General features: G+C 38.9%; 1 protein-coding gene across 6 annotated transcripts in view; it reads left to right on the forward strand.

The window, feature by feature from the left end:
* LOC109937219 (rho GTPase-activating protein 12-like) overlaps positions 1–12,873 on the forward strand; it is a 200,182-nt gene that overhangs the window by 54,285 nt on the left and 133,024 nt on the right. For 5 of the 6 annotated variants that reach the window (XM_048613345.1, XM_048613359.1, XM_048613373.1 and 2 more), the window contains exon 2: positions 12,454–12,711. In XM_048613345.1, coding sequence (XP_048469302.1) covers positions 12,454–12,711 — 258 coding nt within the window. Of the gene's footprint in view, positions 1–6,495; positions 6,540–12,453; positions 12,712–12,873 lie in introns of those variants that run through there. The other variant, XM_048613366.1, reaches the window with a different exon arrangement.

Consider the following 12,873-nt stretch of genomic DNA (forward strand, 5'->3'; position numbering starts at 1 on the left):
AACTATAACTATAACTATAACTATAACTATAACTATAACTATAACTAAACCCTACTCTTCCTTTAAAATATGTATGTACACGCAAACAGACCCATACAGAGACAGGACATAAATATTATGGGTGGGAAGCAGTGTTTCTTCTAAGCTGTGTAAATGCGTAGCTGCTCCAAGGTTCCACATGTGGCAAATAATGTTGGCACGCTGATCATGGCATTGTGTCGTGCACAGATCTCCGAAGATCACAATGTTGGAAAGAAAATTAGACGGAACGTTGGTGGGGAGCAAGATTACAAGTCAGAAGTACGGTTCTGGCACAAATCTGGATCACAGCGTCAATGAGTTGTTTTCTTTCAGTTTATTTTGACACTTTGAAGACAGGGGGTTGTGCTTGCCCATTCTAAATCTTTGATCCACTGGTTGGGAACTCATTCTTTCACTATCTCAGAGCGTTTTTATTTTGTTCCCCTTTTCATCAAAACAAAAGAACTGATCATTGACTTCAGAAAGAAAGGAGCAGGACATGCCCCTATCTACATCAATGGAGCTGAGATGGAGGGTCAAGAGCATCAAGTTCCTAGGAGCAACGATAACCAACAATCTGTCCTGGACCTCCCATGAGATGCGACGGTCAAGAAGGCACAACGCCGCCTCTTTTTCCTCAGGAGGCTTAGAAAATTTGGCATGTCCATAGCACCCCCACCAACTTATACAGTTGCACCATAGAGAACCTTCTATCCAAGTGCATAATGGCTTGGTACACGCCCCAGACCATCACAAACGCCTACATCCCATCCATGGACTCCATTTACACCTCATTGCTGTGGAAAGGCTGCCAACATCATCATAGGCCCCTCCCACCCACGCTATAATCTCATCCAACCTCTTCCGTCAGGCAGAAGGTACAGAAGCCTTGTATCAACAGGTTCAAGAACAGCTTCTTCCCTAATGTTGTTAGACTGCTGAATAGACCTCTAATTCCAAATTTAATGTTGACCTTGCTTTTATGTACCTCCTATGCAGCTGTAACCTTGTATGCCTCGCTTTGTCGAAACACACTATGATCTCTATGACCTTTGTATGTAATGAACTGCCTGTACTGCTCACCAAACAAAACTTTTCACTGTACTTAGTACATGTGATAATAATAAATCAAATCAAATTCAATCAAGACAAGGCGGTGGTGGAGGGTTGTTTTTCAGACTAGAGGCCTGTGACCTGTGGTGTGCCACAAAGACCGATGCTGGGTCTGCTGGGAATGATTTGGATGTGAATATAGGCAGAATGGTTAGTAAGTTTGCAGATGACACCAGAATTGATGTTGTAGTGGACAATGAAGAAGGTTATCTCAGTACAACAGGACCTTGATCAAATGGGCTGAGGAGTGGCAGATGGAGCTTAATTTAGATAAAAGTGAGATGTTGCATTTTGGTAAAGTAAATCAGGGCAAGACTTATACAGTTAATGGTAGGGTCCTGGGGAGTATTGCTGAACAAAGAGACCTTGGGGTGCAGGTTCATAGGTCCTTGAAGGTGGAGTTGCAGGTAAACAGGGTAGTGAGAAGGCATTAGTATGCTTGTCTTTATTGGTCAGTGCATTGAGTATAGGAGTTGGGAGCTCATATTGCGGCTGTACAGGACATTGGTTAGGCCACTTTTGGAATACTGCACTCAGTCGTAGTCTCCCTGCTATAGGAAAGATGTTCTGAAACTTGAAAGGGTTCAGAAACTATTTACAAGGGTTGGAGGGTTTGAGTTATCAGGAGAGGCTGAATAGGCAAGGGCTTTTTCTACTTGGATTGTCGGAGGCTGAGTGGTAACCTTATAGAAGTTTATAAAATCATGAGGGATATGGAGAGGGTGAATAACTAAGGTCTTTTCCATGGCATTAGGTAGTCTAAAACTAGAGGGCATAGGTTTAAGGTGAGAGGGGAAAAATTTAAAAGGGACCTGAGGGGCAACTTTTTCACATGGAGGGTGGTGCGTGTCGCGTGTCTGTAATGAGCTGCCAGAGGAGGTGATGGAGGCTGGTGCGATTGCAGCATTTTAAAAGGGATCTGGATGGGTATATGAATAGGAAAGGTTTAGAGGGATATGTGGCAAGTGGGACTAGATTAATTTAGGATATCTGGTTGGCATGGACGAGTTGGACTGAAAGGTCTATTTCTGTGCTGTACATCTGACTCAATTTCTTCCATGGTACTTGTAAGGATAGGGGGTTAGTTAGCTTGGTTGGCTAGATAGCTGGCATGTAATGCATGATAACTGAGGTTAAACCATCAGTTGCCTTTCCCTAATAGGAGAACAGACCTGTGGGCTGGTAAGACTACGGCAATGTCTACGTCTACCTTTTGTAAGGGTGCATTACACTTAGGCTCAACACTCTTGAAAGGAAGGATAATTGAAGATTCCTCCTCCTCCTAAATATAATCTGGTGACACCTGCCAATTATGCCAATCTGCATGTTCTCGGTGAAGTAAGATTTGGCATAGCTGTGTCATTGATTCCATCAGGTGTGTGGCTGAGTTTTTTTCTAAACTTTGTATTTTAACTACCTAAAGGGCTTTCCAACAGCAATATTATTGTTCACAGTTCACCATTTTTTTGTTCAACCTAGCCTCACCACTGTGCCTTTTTATTTCAACTTTCTTTGTTAATTTGCTCTTTATTCTATTTAGAGAATAATAGACATAGAAACATTCTCGCTGTGCATTGAGTATGAGTTAGGAGGTCATGATGTGCTGTACAGGACATTGGTTAGGCCACTACTACAATGCTGCAGTCAGTTCTGGTCTCCTTGCTATAGGAAAGATGATGTTATACTTGAATGGGTGCAGAAGAGATTTATGAGGATGTTGCCAGGGTTGGAGGTTTCGAGCTGTAGGTTAACACTGAATAGGCTGAGACTATTTTCCTTGGTGTGACGGAGGCTGAGGGTGGATCTTTAGAGGTTTATAAAATAACGAGGGGTATACATAGGGTGAATAGCCGAGGCCTTTTTCCCAGGGTAGTGGAGTCCAAAACTAGAGGGCATAGATTTAAGGTGAGAGGGGCAAGATATAAAAAAGACCTGAGGGACAGCTTTTTCACGCAGAAGGTGGTGTGTGTATGGAATGAGCTGCCCAAGAAGATGGTGGAGGTTGGTACAATTACAACATTTTAAAAGATATCTAAATGGGTACATGATGGGAAGAATTTAAAAGGATATGGGCCAAATGCTGGCAAATGTGGCTAACCAGTTTAAGGATATCTGGTCAGCATGGATGAAGGTTCTGTTTCCGTGCTGTACATCAATTACTCTATGACTGTGACTCTATTAACTCGGTCAAGACCCCTCAAGATTTTGTATGTTTCGATCAAATTGCCTTTTGCTTGTCTAAACTCCAGCAGATATAAGCCTGGTCTGTCCAACCTTTCCTCATAGGCAGCATTCTTTTACAGGCTCTTAGTCTGGTCAACCTTCTCTGAACTGCCTCTAGTGCATTTTAATCCTTCACTTGTTTAGGTGGGAAGAAAAATCAACTTGGTCAAATGTATTGTGAGATAGCTGTGGACCAGGTGAGACTGGAACCCAGATCTTCCAGTTCAAAGACAAGGACACTACTACTGTGCCACAAGAGTGTTTTCATATAGCTGCAAAGGTGCTGCTAAATAGATTGGCATCACTCAGTTATCCAATTAGATAGGACACATCCTAAATAGGGAGGAGAGCTAGTTTCTATACAGCAGAAACTCTGATTGTAACCTTGCAATCCTCCTAGTTTATGGGAATGCTGCCAAAAGACTGGAAGATTACAAATTTTACACTTGCCCTCAAAAAAGAGAATTAAACCATGTAACTACAGACCAATCGGTATAATCTAAATGCTGGGAAACTCTTGGAATATCATGGGTTAATTAGTGACAGATACTAAACATTTGTAGACAAATTGTATTGGTTACTGCAATGGGTCCCATGTTACTACAGCATAGGCCACATGCAATTTATTGATGTGTGTGAAATGATGCAACATGGGAGAAATAACCTTTAGAGCCAGGATAATCTAAATGTATTATTTTCTGTGTGCTATGAGCAAAATGAGCTAGGGATATATATTGACAAAACCTTGAAAATGGCATGTCGTGTTCATAAGTCAGTCAAGAAAGCATTGTAACCAAAGCATTAATACAAAAACAAGGAAGTGATGCTGAAGCTTTACAAATTGCTGTCAGGGCCTCTGGAGTATTGTGTTTAATTCTGAGCACCACATTTTAGGAAGGATGTCAAGACCTTGGAGAGGAAATGGAGAATGTTTACCAAAATGATACCAGGGATGAAGTACAGCATTTATTTGTGAAAGTTGGAATCGCTGCCCTTGACTCTGAGAAGGGAGATGTACAATGTAGTGAGGGGGTTTTGCTGAGAGTATGTAGGTTGTGGATAAAACTCCCCACCTGAAGTGATGGTGGAATCAGAACCCATAGAAACTTTCAAAAGTCAGTGGACATGCATTTGAAGAGAACTAATTTGTGAAAATATTTGCAGTGTGAAATTGATGTCTTCAAAGAGTTGGCACAGGCGCAATGAACTGAAGTCCTGTTCTAGGGAATGGTCTGATTCTTTACATACTGTATATATTTGTGAAAAAATTGAATTTTTGGGACCAATTTTAAGCTAAATATCTTTAGCTTATGTTTATGTTTATTCAGGTTACATTTTCAAGGGGTAGATATGTATGTTTGATTTGAGCCCAAGAAGAATTCAAAAATCCAATTAAAGTGAAAAGCAACAACACTGAAGAAATCCTATTAACATCCACTTTATAACATTTACAAGATTTTCATCTAATGAGCATGAATTAACTACAGCATGTCGTTTGGATCACCATCTTAGGATGATACTGTCTATTTTGTCCTTTTTTTTTGAAGAGAGGTTATAAAGGTAGAAGTCACAAAAAGCCACAGTTTAAACAACGGAAGGGGAGTGGCGAGTTCTCCCAGTTCAGGTTTTTTCTAGTTATCTTTTAACTGTAGCAGTCACGAGATGTTTTGAGTACCATAAGTGTGCAAGCTTCAGTAAAGGATTCCTCTGACTTTCTGTAAAATCTCTCTGTGGATATTGTTCCCTCGTGACTGTAAGAATCTGTGAATGAATTTACCTTTTTGCCAAGGGGTGTATTTATGGGATGTCACTACACTGGAACAGTTAATTAGTTAAGTTGCGGTTTTGGGTCGGTTAGGTTTTCCAATAGCCAAGTTACTCTAAATTCCACTTTCTTTTGTTCGTGTTTCAACTGTAGCGTTTAAGTAAGTTTTTTTTTTTTTTTTTTTTTTTTTTTTTTTGTTTTGCTTAAAGCCGAGTGGTTTGACCAGTCGCATCACATCTGGAACACCCGCTTCACATCTGCCTTTAAAATAAGAAAAAGTTAGGGTCTAGGCTAACTTCTTAAAACATTTTGAGGGGGTCTGGCCTGGTCCATAACAATCTGATTCATTAGATCTTTCTCATGTTCATAATCATCACCATTTTTTAACTTCAGCAACATCATTCCGTAAGTAGTAATTCTCAGTATTGCCTTGTGCATTAACTATTCCACAATTTAGAAATAATTTCTGACAATATTGGGATTAAATTCATTCCACATTGTGCAGCTGATTGACACAATGTTGGTAGCGAGGATACTCACACACTTCTGTCCTAAGCTAGTGTTTTTCAACTTGCAATTTCGAATTGTTCTATGTTGTTTTTATATTGTCCTTTAAAAGTTTATTTACAAATACCTGAAAATTGAACAGTACTAGGAAGACCGTTGTGAATAGCTATCATGAGAGTATTGATCAGTCTCACATCTGACTATATTATTGACAACGTAGGGTCGAATATGTTCCAGGAGAGCAAACCATTTTTTTTGTTTTGCGTAGTCCTGCTGGTTTCAAATTCTAAACTAATTTGATCCATTTCTTCTAATTGCCTTCATCCGTTCAGGATTTCTCATGAACTATGTCTGTCTGAAATTTTTTCTTGGGAAATGTTTTTTGTTTGAATATCATGATTGGCTTTCTGCCACATCAGATCGAAGCATAAGCTCTGGATTCTCATGGATAGTTGCATTTCTTTACAAGACTTCTTTGCACCAATGTTCGTAAGGGCTTGTTTGGCAGCATGTCAAAGTTAATTGGTTTTTAATCCATATTTCCAAAGCAGGGCAATCAATATTCATTCTTCTTTTCATTTAGTATGACAATTGTCTGACTTTATTGTCAGAAGCAGGTGGTAAATGCATTGCTTTTCTGACTGAGTACTAACCATGTTTTTCATAAGTCCTGGGTGATGCACAAGAATATCCTAGAATTCTGGAATTCCATCGTTGCTTCTCTGAAGGCAAAGAATGTGTTGAATGCTTTTGCTGGTGACATTGTGACCATTTTTCTGATCCTTGTTTTTTTTTTTATTCATTCATGGGGTGAGGACGTCGCTGGCTAAGCAGCATTCATTGACCATCTCTAATTGCCCAGAGGGCAGTTATGAGTCAACCACATTGCGTCACATGTAGGCCAGACCAGGTAAGGATGGCAGTTTCCTTCCCTTAAAGGACATTAGTGAACCATATAGGTTTTTCCTGACAATCGACAATGGATTCATGGTCTTCTTTAGATTCCTAATTCCAAGATACTGCTTTAACTGTAATTGCTGTTTAAAGGAATAGCTTCCGGAAATTAGATTGTGATACCCATCACTGTAAGGATCTACTGGTATCCTGCTTTTGCTTTCCATGATTTCTGAATTACTCCTACTACCACAGTTTGGGACATCGAATTGCATTATAAATGCACTTTTGTACCAAGGAATGGATATGAACTCTTCACTTATTAAAATTTTGGCTTTCACTGCACACTCAGGAGAAAAATCTATGTCTTTCAACAAAAGAATTTGCATAGCTCCTGTATCCCCTAATATATTTATGGGTTTCATTGTATCATTTGAAAGCAGAGACAAATTCCTTTGGTTTAAAAACCTTTGTATCTATCTCTTATTTTGCTCTCCTGCATTCTCAGCAGTGTTTACATTTGGTCTCGTAGTTGTAATTAAAGCTAAAATTTAATCCATGGTATTTTCTTGGAGTTCCATGTTGGAGAAATTATTCTCATGGAAGAATTTTTTAAGAGCTTTATATGTAATATCTCCTCCTAATGTCCATATCCACTAGTCAAAATTTCTTGGCTTTACCATTTCAAGTTCGACATAGGTTGCCCAGGCTGTTACCTTAAGTCTTGAAACTTTTGCTTGTCTGCTACAGAAACTCGTAGATCCAGAAGAACTGTTTACGGTATCATAATCCATTCAAAATTCTTCTGACAATGATTCATAAATCTCATGTGCTGTACCCTCCAATCTACTCTGCCTGGGCAATGTCCAGTTTTCAAAATAAAAACTGAAGGAACTGCGGATGCTGTAAATCAGGAATAAAAACGAAATTGGCTGGAAAAGCTCAGCAGGTCTGGCAGCATCTGCAAAGAAAAATCAGAGTTAGTGTTTTGGGTCCAGTGACCCTTCCTCAGAACTCCTGAGAATGTTGTGAGGAAGAGTCACCAGACCCGAAACGTTACCTGCTGATTTTTGAGTTTTTCCAGCAACATCTGCTAATGTCCAGTTTCCCTTTGGCCATTTCATTTGTTTTACTGCCCTTTTCTCAATGACATTAAAAAATAGCACCGCATACTCTTCCTCAAATTTTGGTGGGCATTATACAAATTTTAAGTAGTGCCTTACTGAACTTTAGAATATGGACAGAATTTTCTTAATCAGAACCACCTCCTGCATCGGAGGTGGCCTGTTAAGCTGGTATTCTTTTCTCAAATCCCTTTCTCATCTTTTTCTCACCCCTGAATCTCTTGTACCAGCAGCTTAAATGCTGTTTGTCTCCTTTTTCCCCAAAAGTTTACTTTTTTGTTAAATCTGCATCTCTATCCATTTCGATGTCCTCTCCCCTCTCTCTGCCTAATTTGTCTTTCATATTCAAGCTTCTGTAACTGTAACTCACTTCTAGCCATCTCTGTGAGTCATTGTTTTGTCTACCTCGTCTCTCTTGTGTTTCCATTAATTTGAAATGACTGCTAATTTTTCAATTATGTCTATATTCTAAGCTTTTGCATGAAATTCCATCTTCAACTCATTTGTCAATTCTATGGCCTTAACCGTAGTCATTTCTTGCAAAACAAAATTAGGGTATTACCTCTGTAGGATTTTGTTTTTGTTGCCGTCTTATTTTACATTACAAGAAAAATGGTTATTTGCCCCTTTTATCCTTTTACTAATGATCTTACTCCAGATCTAATCTCACATTGTCTGCATTCAAAAGTCTTGCACCAAGCCTGCCCCCAAAACTTTTGTCAGGAAGATTGCACTGAATTTCAAGCCCTACTATTCCATGAGTCATCACAAATGCATGAATGACTAATTTATACACTAAGCTGGTAAATTTGCCTGATTTTTGACCACTAAGATAAAAGAAACTCTCTCCAGTTTTCATCAATAAACAAGAAGATAAAATGCATTTATTATAACAAATGTGTCCTTTAATATTTTGTAACATAACTAATTGCTACAGACTTAAACTACGTTGCTTTTAAATATCATTCACAAATAGGACAGGCAGTTCTGCAAAAATATCATTAGTGGAAAACATAGGCAAGAAGGAACAAATTCTGTGAATCCAGTGTCTATCGCACAAGGTTAGATGATATAACTTTCTCAGCTTTTTTTTGGTTTCTAATGATGATTTCACATTGAAAGCCACAGAGGATCCTCAGTCTGGTAGGTGGTCAGTTGGACCTTGGTCTTGGTTGAGTGAGAAGTTTTGTTTCCAGAGTCTTTAAATGCTGTTTTTTTTTTCGGTCAGAGAGTGTGAGACCCTTATCTTGGCTCGTAGGCTTTCTGGAGGCCTAACTACCACAGTACCTTTTTCTCAATTCAGTGATAATTTGCAACTTAACTATAAAGTTAGTTCTGAGGAAGGGTCACTAGACCTGAAACGTTAACTCTTGTTTTCTCCTTCACAGATGCTGCCAGACCTGCTGAGCTTTTCCAGCAACTTTGTTTTTGTTCCTGATTTACAGCATCCACAGTTCTTTTTGTTTTTATGAAGTTAGATAGTTCTTTTGAAGTCCAAAGACACTTGATGCCAAGGGATCACTCAATGAAATCTAGCTTCTGCAAAAGTTACATGAACTTGTGTAAATATTCCCACTTTTCACTTGAGTTGTAAAAGAAATTAATTCTTAATTTTTGCAGTTTACATTCCAAGGAAATATTTGTAGTCCTTACAATATTGCAATATTGGTAGAATTGCAACATACCTATTCAGAATTTATAAGCTTGGTTTTGTGTGGAAGTAGTCTGGAAGTTTGTTGAAATGTTAACTTTGAATATGTTTCACTTGTAAAATAGTGGTAATGAAACACCAGTGTTATTTAAATTGTAATCAGTTGAAATTCCACCTTGACGCATTGTTTGCTATTTGAGCAAGTTTAACTTAGCTGTACTACAACTACAGATCGGAAATAAAGAGCTTGGACAATTTAACTTAGAATCCCTACAGCGCGGAAGCAAGCCATTTGGCCCATCGAGTCCAGACCGACCCCACCAAAGAGCATCCCACCCAGTCTCTTCCCCCCCATCCCTGTAACCACCATAGCCAACCCACCCAACCTATACATCCCAGGACACTACAAGCAATTCAGAATGGCAAATCCACCTAATCTGCACATCTTTGAACTGAGAAGAAACTGGAGCACCTGGAGGAAACCCACACAGACATGGGGAAAACATGCAGACTCCACACATACAGTCACCAGAGGGTGGAATCGAACCCAGGTCCCTGGTGCTGTGAGGCAGCAGTGCTAACCACTTAGCCACTGTGCTGCCCTGTCGCTTTCCCTCCCTCCCAGCACAGCCCCACCTTGCACCACTTGTAAAGTGAACATATCTAAGTATTTCCGTTGCAACATTTGTTGTTGTGTCACTGTTGTTGTCAAAGATTATTTTCTGCACGCTGTTGATGAAACAATAAAAGGAAATTTTAATTTTGTGGTTTGAATGTTGCAATTGCATTCTTACTTCCAAAAAGTTAACCTTACCAATGCCCTTTTCATAGCTCTGTATTCACAGGTCTGAAGATGATTTTCATGTTCAACTCCTTCCCTGGCCTTATTCCTCAAATTTAGCTCTGTTATACATTTTGCTATTTTCCTACCATCGTTAGCTGTGTCTTCCTCTGCTTCTAAGTTTCATTCCCCGCTTCCTCACCCTTTTAAAGCATTCCTCAAAAATGTACCACTGATCAAATTTTTCATCATCGATTCTAATATTTGCCTGAGTTCAATCTTTTGAATTCATTGGGAACTGTGAACAAATGTCAGAGGTGCTCTATGAAAGATAGTTGTACATAAAATTTTGAGTTATTAGCCAAGTGGATCCGCAATGTGTTGCGATTAATGAAAATGCCTTCTTCTAAATTTTAAAATACCTCACAGTAAATTTAGCATGAATGCTGTCTTTATCTGTAGTTAAAGTGATGTTCACTGGTACAGCTATTAATTTGGACATCATTTAAATGGAGTTCTGTTTTGCTCACTGCAGGCATTCTGTCAAGCAAGTTCATTTTCCAAAATCAAATCAGAAATTGCTAGAAAAACTCAGCAGGTCCGGGAGCATCTGTGGCGAGAAAGCAGAGTTAACGTTTCAGGTCTGTAGACGGGTCACTGGACCTGAAACATTAACTCTGCCAGACCTGAGTTTTCCCAGCAATTTCTGATTTATTTCTAATTTCCAACACCTGCAGTCTTTTTTTTTGCCTTTTCCAAAATCTCTGTCTCTGGCGTTAGTAATTAGCTGATTACTAGCTGTTTCAACAAAAAAAAATTCACTTGCTGCTAACTTAAGTTGCCTTTTATGGTTTCTGTTCAGTATCATCTAAAGTTTCCTCTGAGTCAGTACTATTGTTAAATTACTAAAACTGTTTGTTTAATTTTGACATTTCATTATCAAATATAAAGAGTTAGCTACCTGCTCGTGACTAGTTATTTTTAAGGCTTAGTATGTGTACAACTTTCAAATACTCAGACTTCCTTTTATGGTGTGTATGTCTGATTGCTGTTGGCTAGAAGTTTGCTAAATTGATTAAAGTTTGTAGGAAAGCCTCTATCTCTACTCATGACAAAATCCTTCCACATAATCCCTATTGATTATAATTTGCAGCCTCGGACCATTCAACAGTGTTTGCATGAGTTAGCCTTGGCCTTACACGTTTTAGGTTTTTCTCTTTTTTTTACATGAACTAATAGCTCAGTGAGGCAAGTAGTGAATTGCGGACCTAAATGAGAAGAACAAGTGTCAGTGTATCTCTAACTGATCAGAATGGAGAATACTGCAGTTAACAGTACAAAGACTGAGAATGGAGTACAAATTAGAATGTACTTTGTAGGTGACAGAGAACCACTGTACTTGATATGGTGTGAGTGCTGTTAGGAACAGAGTTCAAGGCTTTTGTACCAGTGACAATGAAGTAATGGTGATATTGTTCTAGATCAGGTTATTGTGTGTCTTGGAGGAGAACTTGAAGCTGGTCAGGCTCCTCTGTCTGCTGTTCTTGTTTTTCTGGGTGGTAGAAGTTAGAGAGTTGAAAAATGCTTTCGAAGGAGGCTTGGAGAGTTTACACATCCCTGAACACTACTGCTGTAGTTTTTTTTTGTGGATGGTACCTACTTCTGCCTGTGTGTGCCAGTCAGTGCATTTCAGTGGTGAAGCGGGATAATCAAACAATTTGTGTAAGATCAGCATCTGGTTATCCATGTCTAATTGTACATCAGTCACATGCGTAAAATTGCTCTAGTTATGCATAAGTAAAGGTGGGCACTGTTAGCTCACCAACATCTTGATGACAAAGTCTGCCGTTTGAGTTATAGCTGTAGAAAATCACTAGTTCAAATTAATCATTATTATAATACATAGATGCCTTCTTTGGGGGGGCGGAAAAAAGCAGCCAGAGATCAGCAGATCTGCAAAAGCCTTATTTACATCCTGCAGCAATAGCAGTTGTGTTGTGGTTCCTTGCCTGGTTTAATGCGAATTAGTACCTCAAGTGGAAAGGTATAGTTTCAGTCCTTTGCTGTGGTGAAGTGGAATCTTTAAAATCACCCAGATGCCAAAACAAATATTGGAACAAGGTTTCTTATCTGGGTGGATGTTTATGTTTAATATGAGAATTGTGGCTTGCTATTTTTACTACTATAATATTGATTTTAATTGATAAAATGTTGAGAGCAGGAAAATTGCTTAATAATCAAACTGAAAAGAAATGGCAAACAAATGTTTTTTTTATTCCTGTTATATAGATCCTAAGTAGGATCATATATCGAGTTGTATAGGTAATTCAAATTATCGTTTATTCATTAAAAGATATTGCTTTAACTTTTGCAGACAATGCCACCTGCAAGACCAGAGTCTCCAGTGTATGCAAATTTGCAAGATTTGAAAATAACTCTAGCGCACCTACCCCCAATTCCCACTAGCCCTCCCAGGCAAATCCATGGTGAATGGGAGGTGCACAAAGATGCAACAGGACGATTTTACTACTACAACAAGGGAACACAAGAAAGAAGCTGGAAACCACCCCGAATGACCAGAGACTCAGTAAATAGAGAACATGATAACCAAGGGGATTCTGTAAATCATGGAGTAAGTAGTTGCATTTGAAAATGTAATTTAGTGATCATTATTGCTATGTTTTATTATCTACAAAGTTCTTATTATTCACTTTGTTGAGATTAAAACAGCATTTTATTTGTGATAGTAGGAACTGCAGATGCTGGAAAATCTGAGATAACAAGGTGTAGAGCT

The sequence above is a fragment of the Rhincodon typus genome, chromosome 2, assembly GCF_021869965.1.
Source record: "Rhincodon typus isolate 14 chromosome 2, sRhiTyp1.1, whole genome shotgun sequence".
NCBI classification, from domain to species: Eukaryota; Metazoa; Chordata; class Chondrichthyes; order Orectolobiformes; family Rhincodontidae; genus Rhincodon; species Rhincodon typus.